The sequence below is a fragment of the Galendromus occidentalis genome, unplaced genomic scaffold, assembly GCF_000255335.2.
Source record: "Galendromus occidentalis unplaced genomic scaffold, Mocc_1.1 scf7180000077468, whole genome shotgun sequence".
Lineage (NCBI taxonomy): Eukaryota > Metazoa > Arthropoda > Arachnida > Mesostigmata > Phytoseiidae > Galendromus > Galendromus occidentalis.
In genome coordinates this window covers 170,877-178,614 of record NW_003805456.1, presented here as the reverse complement: position 1 = coordinate 178,614, position 7,738 = coordinate 170,877, and the positions used below count along the sequence as shown (strand labels likewise).

General features: G+C 52.6%; 1 protein-coding gene across 1 annotated transcript; it reads left to right on the top strand.

Annotated features, from left to right (window-relative positions):
* The first annotated feature begins 315 nt into the window (after window positions 1-315).
* Window positions 316-5,223, top strand: Prm (Paramyosin). The gene is made up of 9 exons (XM_003744447.2): window positions 316-516; window positions 804-991; window positions 1,185-1,307; window positions 1,555-1,737; window positions 1,817-1,958; window positions 2,078-3,562; window positions 3,740-3,940; window positions 4,123-4,263; window positions 4,528-5,223. Exons 1-9 carry the CDS (start codon window positions 406-408, stop codon window positions 4,585-4,587), a joined length of 2,634 nt encoding a protein of 877 aa, XP_003744495.1. The 5' UTR covers window positions 316-405; the 3' UTR covers window positions 4,588-5,223.
* Window positions 5,224-7,738: the final 2,515 nt, after the last annotated feature.

The window sequence follows — 7,738 nt, the reverse complement described above, 5'->3', positions numbered from 1 at the left end:
CGGGCGTTGGTGTTCCCGGTTCAGCCGCCCTCTACCGGGTTTCTCCACCTTCCAATGGTCTCTATGGAGGAAGCAGTCGGCGCCGCCGCGTCTCCTTCTTTCCACAATGATACAGGTAGGTCAGCTGGAGGGAAAGCCAGCGATGCTGCGCTGCACCATCTCGCAAGCGGGCCCGAGCCCTGAGGGAGGATCATGACTAATCTCTGCGGTGCGTTCCTTCTCGCACTCTTCCGAGGCCCTTTCCGGGCCTAGAAGCCAATACCCAAAAAGGCCACCGCTACTAACTTAATACCAGACTTGAGCTAGGCCGCTCTCAGTAGCTTCGGGAGTGTCGAGTTCGTCGTTCGCGCCTGTCGTTGAGGGTTTGTGTTTGGTTCTGTGATCTCGTGATCCCACCGAAGGATCATGGCCTCCGTATCAAGGTCTAGCAAATACGTGTACAAGAGCAGCGGGGGATCCGGAGGCGACATTTCGATCGAGTATGGAACCGACCTCGGCGCCCTGACCAGGCTCGAGGTAAGAGAGGATTGGACGACTGTGATGCTCCGCAATTTTGGATTACGACGAGCTCAACGACGAAGAGAACAAGAGAAAAGTTGCTTCTGCAGAGCCAGAAGACGCTTCGGCTTCGCTTGTTAAGAGATACGCGACTCCGGGATGTCCGGAAGCGATCGTATCGTAGATCATGTGCTGTTCGCTTCGGAATATCAAGCTTTTCGGTGGTGACTGCGGGTGTACCTTCGATGCTTTCGAAGCCTGGGGGCGAGGGACGTGAGGTCGTATTAAGGTGTTGACGATTCCAGGACAAACTCCGTCTGCTCCATGAGGATCTGGACAGCGAGCGAGAGTTGAGGCAGAGGATTGAACGCGAACGATCCGATCTGCAATGTCAACTCATCGCACTTTCCGACCGCCTGGAAGAGGCCGAAGGTGGGGCCGAAACCCAGTGCGAGATGAACAAGAAACGGGACACTGAGCTGTCCAAGCTCAGGTATGTAAACGAATGGCTGCGTACGGGCTCGGAACTCGGCCGGCTGGGCTTCCCAGCCCCTGTCCGGGGGAGGAGCCTCCCCATGCTTTCCCCCGGCTCTGGTGCGATGGAGCTCGAGAGAGCTTGACGCGGCTCTGGAAAAATTAGTCGGTGAATCGCTCGAGGAAGTAATCTGTCGTCCATCCGATTGCAGGAAACTGCTCGAAGATGTCCACTTGGAAAGCGAAGAAACCGCCCACCATCTGCGCAAGAAGCACCAGGAAGCCATCGCTGAATTCCAAGAGCAGCTCGATGCGGTTGCTCGTGCCAAGGCCAAGTAAGAACCGGATCAGAATTTATCTAGCTCTCACGACTGCATTCAATCGATACCGAAACAGCTCAGAACAGAGATCATGACATAGAACCTGCTGTGAATTCCCGAACAGGGGAATTTCGTTCCCGATATTTTTCCGGATCAATGTTCGTAGCAGGAAACGGACAATGAAGAAAATCGCTCGCGAACACTTGATTCCCCTCATGAGGGATTGCGGGTCTGCAGCTCTAACCGAATGTCCGGCTTCCAGGTCCGAGAAAGAGAAGCAGAAGTTCCAGGCCGAAGTTTACGAATTGCTTGCTCAAGTCGAGAACGCCCAGAAGGAGAAAATGACTGCCATGAAGACCGTGGAGAAGCTCGAAACGACCGTTTATGAATTGAACATCCGTATCGAAGAGTTGAACCGAACCATCGTAGAGGTCACCGCTCAGAGGCGAGTTTTTCGGCTTAGTGGCGGCTCGAATAGCGAGGCGAGCGTCTAGAGCCCGAGCTAACCCTCTTCCCTCGAATAGGTCCCGCCTCAGCGCCGAGAACGCTGAGTACTTGAAAGAGATCCACGAGGTTAAGGTTTCCCTCGACAATGTCAACCACCTCAAAGGCCAACTCGCAACCCAGCTGGAAGACTGCCGCAGGCGTCTCGAAGAGGAGGACAGGGTATGTGTTTCCGACTTCATTGCAATATATCCGAGCAATCATCCGAGGGGGAGGGGCGAGGCGTCATTTCTCTCGGGAGGGGGAACAGGAAAAAAATAAAATGATAATCCGATTCGCAGAGGCGCTCCACTCTGGAAAACCACGTGCACACTCTGGAGGTCGAGATCGAGTCTCTGAAAGTTCAACTCGATGAGGAAGCCGAAGCCCGTCTGGAGATCGAGAGACAGCTGTCGAAGGCTAACGCTGACGCTGCCACGTACAAGAGCAAGTACGAGGCCGAATGCCAGGCGCATATCGACGAGGTCGAAGACCTTCGTCGCAAGATGGCTCAGAAGATCGCCGAGTACGAAGAGCAGCTCGAAGCCCTCCTGAACAGGTGCTCGTCGCTCGAGAAGCAGAAGTCGCGTCTGCAGTCCGAAGTCGAAGTCCTCATCATGGACCTCGAGAAGGCGACGGCTCACGCCCAGGCTCTCGAGAAACGCGTCGCGCAGCTCGAGAAACTCAACAACGATCTGAAGGCCAAGCTCGAGGAAGTCACCATGCTCATGGAGCAGGCGCAGAGGGACGCCCGGCAGAAGGCCGCCGAGCTCGCCAAACTTCAGCACGAGTACGAGAAGCTCCAAGAACAGAAGGACGCTCTCGCCCGAGAGAACAAGAAACTCAGCGACGATCTCCAGGACGCGAAGAGCTCGCTCGCCGATGCCATCCGTCGCCTCCACGAGCTCGAGATCGAGATCAAGCGTCTCGAGAACGAGCGTGACGAACTCAGCGCCGCCTACAAGGAGAGCGAGTCCCTGCGCAAGTCCGCCGAGAACCGCTGCCAGGTGCTCCAGTCCGAGCTCCAACAAGTTCGTCACGAGTACGAGAAGCGTCTCGCGCAGAAGGAAGAGGAACTCGAGGCGCTCCGCAAGCAGTACATGCTGGAAGTCGAGAATCTCAACATGCGTCTGGCCGATGCTGAGGCCAAGCTGAAGACCGAGGTCGCTCGCATCAAGAAGAAGATGCAGGCTCAGATCACCGAGCTCGAAATGTCGCTCGACGCCGCCAACAAGCAGAACCTCGACCTGCAGCGCGTCATCAAGAAGCAAGCCATGCAGATCCAGGAACTCCAGGCCCACTACGACGAGGTCGCTAGACAGCTCCAACAGACCCTCGACCAACTCGGTGTCACTCAAAGGAGGTGCCAGGGTCTCCAGGCCGAGCTGGATGAACAACGTGTCGCGCTTGAATCCGCCCTCCGCGGAAAACGCGTTGCTGAGCAGTCTCTCGAAGAGGCTCAGGTTCGCATCAATGAGCTCACCACCATCAACGTCAACATCGCTTCGGCCAAGAGCAAGCTCGAGGGCGAACTCTCTGCCCTCCAAGCCGACTACGATGAACTCCACAAGGAGCTCCGCGTTGTCGATGAACGCCTCCAGAGGACCCTTGTCGAGCTCAAGAGCACCAAGGATCTCCTCGTCGAGGAACAAGAGAAATACATCAAGGTCGAATCCATCAAGAAGTCGCTCGAGGTCGAGGTTCGCACCCTCCAAGTCAGGATCGAGGAAGTCGAAGCCAATGCTCTTGCTGGTGGCAAGAGGGTCATTGGAAAACTCGAGGCCAGGGTAAGCACGAGCGAACTGTTTTTTTCTCCGTCGCTTGCTCTCCATTCACGATGTAGGTACCTCCGAGGAGAAATGACGAAAAAAGCGACGGTATTACGAACGTCAAATTTCGTGAGCGGTAAAAGATGTCAATGACCTCTTCCTCTAACGGTACTCATTTTCATGACTCTTCTCTAGATCCGTGACATTGAGCTCGAACTTGACGAAGAGAAGAAACGCCACGGTGAGACTCAGAAGGTCCTCCGCAAGAAGGATCACCGTTCCAAGGAATTGCTTGTCCAGACCGAGGAAGACCACAAGACCATCACCATGCTCAATGACACCATTGAGAAGCTCAACGAGAAGGTTAAAGTCTACAAGAGGCAAATGACTGAGCAGGTTCGTGAGTAGATAGTTCGTAGAAGGGACTCGCCGAAGATCGCTCTCGATCGATCGATCCGACTTATTCTCTCCAAAGGCTGAGCGATCACCGACCCGTCGATGGGGATTGTGCCTTTCCCGAACACGCTTCGCTTGAATCGAGTCTGACGCTGATTTCTCTTCCTCAACGAAATTCGCAGGAAGGCCTCAGCCAGCAGAATCTGTCCCGTGTCCGTCGCTTCCAACGAGAGCTCGAAGCCGCCGAAGATAGAGCCGATTCTGCTGAAGGAAATCTCTCGCTTATCCGAGCCAAGCACAGGAGCTGGGTGACCACATCCAGCGTAAGTAGAGCCTTTTCGAACTAAAGTTATGCCGACATGTTGAAAGCAACAACACCGCCCGATGCGGGAGTGGACGTGGAACAGTCTTGACGTGGGAGGAAGCGAGGAGCCTCATTCGGTCCCGGAACTGGGAGAGTCGGGTCCGAAAAAAAATCCGTGTTCGGAACCAGACGTGTACTACACAGGAAGATGCGTCGAGGTTAAAATCAAATGAGAGTTTTCGGAGAATCGAGGGAGAGAAGTCAATGACCGACCGCTTTGCAGGTGCCCGGCGGCAGCCGACAAGTGTTCATCACAGAAGAGTCCTCCACCACTCAGATGTAAGCGTCAACTGCCCCGCACACATTTCCGGCAGTCAGATTCCTATGATTTCGGCCAGGGGTCGCTTGCCGAGTCTGCAAAGGAGCGACGATGCGACCCCTTTTTACTCCGTGCCAACGTGGTGACTCCGACTAAATCAGCTCAGCATCATAAGACGTCCCGTTTCATCTTCCTCGACGACGAAACAAGGCCGCCTTCCCAGTGGTCGATGTGTGAGATAAAGCAGCGAACGAATTTGTCGGGCGGGAAAAGGAGTTTCCGCATTCGCACGGAGTGCCCTCTCGAACGGCACTTTTTTGATCTTGGGAATATGGAAACAAGGGACCTACGTCGAAAAACCCTGTAGGTCTCTCTGACTGCAAAGGAACCAAGAATTTCCCGAGCTCGAAAGAGTAGCCTTTCACCAAGTTCCCAGCAACAAAGTTGAACGACGACCACCACCACAAATTCGACATGTATTTGAACCAAGTCGAGAAACGAAGAATCCTAAGAGAGCGAATGGATGTCTGAGCGTGTGATGCGTGCACGCATATATCATACCATGGAGCCGACGAATCAAAATCGAACGATGGAGTATCGATGCAGGCCATGTCAAGCAATTTTTGTTATTTATCGAACTAATAATAATAATAAAAAAGGCGCCAAGTATGTCATTGCCTGTTTTATTACTTTGACCGGCTCCATCCCGGATCGGTTCAAGCCGAGAATGATTTCGAGAGCCAGGGAAGCTGCTCACTGAGGAATTATCTCCTAAAAAAAATGGAGAACTCATGGAGTTCCGACCTTTCCGAGGAGCCATGAAAATCATCCATCATCGGTCTTCTGCGGCTTCTCGATTGTGCACGATGAGATGTAGATCGACAGCGTGATTATTGTGCTTGTCAACAGCGAAACGAAGCAAGTGAGGAACCACCATATGGCTTCGCTGCGCCTGTAAAATCGATCCCGCATTAACTTTACGGAGACCTTCTGACCGTCATTTGGGAGGACTCGGGAGAGAAACTTCGGATTTTGAACCGGACACTGAGACTGAACAATTATCTGTCGTTCTCCGTAGTGGAATAATTGATCCTGTCCCGATAACTCTCGATAATTATTACGAATTATGTTTCATGAAAAATTCCACCGGGAGATATGCACTTTTCTGGTGATTTCTGCCTCTTTTCCGAAGCTGATGTAGTCTTCCGCGAAGCGGCAGCCGGGTTTGCGAGAGGCACGGATGTCAAACCCTGAGACGTGGGTACAATGATCGAATAAGATTGAGGTGCTTTCCCTGGCTTCTGTTGCTTTTTCTTCCCTCCTCTTTTCTTGGGTTTCCGCGTAGGACTCCGTGAACTACGATCACTTTCACTACTGTGCGAGGATAATGTCTCAAGCCCACCCCCGTATCGCTTGACAGACTGCATGGGTTGTTGCGAAAACTTGAACGGCCCGAGAAGGTGAGACCGTTGACCGTTTTCGTTATCCTCGCTCCTTCGCCGAAGCAAGTTCCACCTCTTTGACGCTCACTCTCTAAGTCCTGACGCCATAGCCTCTCAGTCAGTCTGTCATTGGTTCCTCTGATCTTCTCGACTGGATGCTTGTAACTCGTGATTAATAAAGCCCTCGCGTCTGTGAGAACATTCTGGGCTACTTGCCGAGAGCCCATACAACATACAACGAAGTGATCTGCTGTCCAATTGTCCACCCAGACCTCAAAGCAAGATGCCGACTTCTTCAGATTGCGATCCGATCTTGAGAAATCTGAAGTTCCGCCAACTCCGAGCATCAGACGCCGCAGAGATGTTGCGTTTCCATCGACGGAATTTGATCGTTCCGGCGAATCTGCATTACATACAGGTATAAGGTCTGCTCTTGATCTCGAACTTCATCTAAATACTGTTTCAGTATTACAGACATTGAATGGGGTTATCGGAAGCATTTCAGACGCTGACGGCTTCTCCGAATTGGTCCTTTGGGGTTTTCGAAGGCACCACGAATGAGCTTATCGCTACGATACTCACGAGGAGATGTCCTCCCACGTACCACATACGATACAGAACTCGACCCGAAGGCTCGTTCCTTTACGTGGCACAGTTGGCCGTAGCTGAGCGTTATCGACGGCAAGGACTCGCGAGAATCCTTCTAGCCACCTTAGAAAACTCCGAAATCTATCCTATGGCCTCTCGAACAAGCTACGTTTTCCTGCATGTGATGGCGGAGAACATCGGAGCGATTCGCCTGTACGAAAAATGTGGCTTCACTCATTCATGTTTCGTTCCGGATATGTACAGGAAGACTGGTCAAAAGGACGGTTTTGAGATGATAAAACCAGTCGATAGCGGAGGCTCCGGAGCCAAGAAAGAGTTGAAGAAGAAGAGACGCCTAATGTCTTTTCTTCGCAATAATCTTCCGTTCCTTTCCCGATGTTTCTAAGAATACAGGCTCATCAGATCTGAATGAGTGCCCCTCGGTGCTCTGCACGCGGATGTATGATTTCGGAATTCAAGCCGTGACCTATTTCGTGTCAGATATTTCCGCTCGATCTGCCGCCTTAAAGGTTCCGCTCATATAAGGCTAACACAACAAAGAAAATCGACTTCGAAGACAGTCTTAACTTTCGCCGCTTGTGATGAGGACCCTTCTGTTGGAAGCACACAGAGAATTTCGGAGAGGCTTCGGAAGAGGCGGAGAGGCATTCCAGAGGCGATAGATTCCGGTCGACCCGGCTGTACCCCCTGAAGATATCGTATTCATGCAGAGGAGCGCCCGGGTCCGGAGCTTACACTAATTTATGGGAAGTCAATTTAAAATGAGGGATGGTACCAAGAGAACTCCATGCTTCAATCCAGCCAAATGATTCCCGGGAACACTCCACCTGATCGATTTTAGACGAATGTTAGCAGGGGACTCGGGAAAGAGAGAATCATTCGCACAATAAAACAACACGGAGCGGCGTATGATGCCTAGTGGCTACTCATGATGTCATCCGATAGGATCATCCTGCGAGGGAACGGCTCGCTTCTGAAAGCTCGGATAGGTCATCTTCAATCTGTGAGCCTCGGCGGGGAAGAAGTATCTCAACGAGCTGGATTCGGCTGGGATGATCGGAAGTAGGGTGTTCCGTAAGGAGTGAGGCGCGTCGCCGCTAAGAGCATCGGCCACTGCCTGGGGA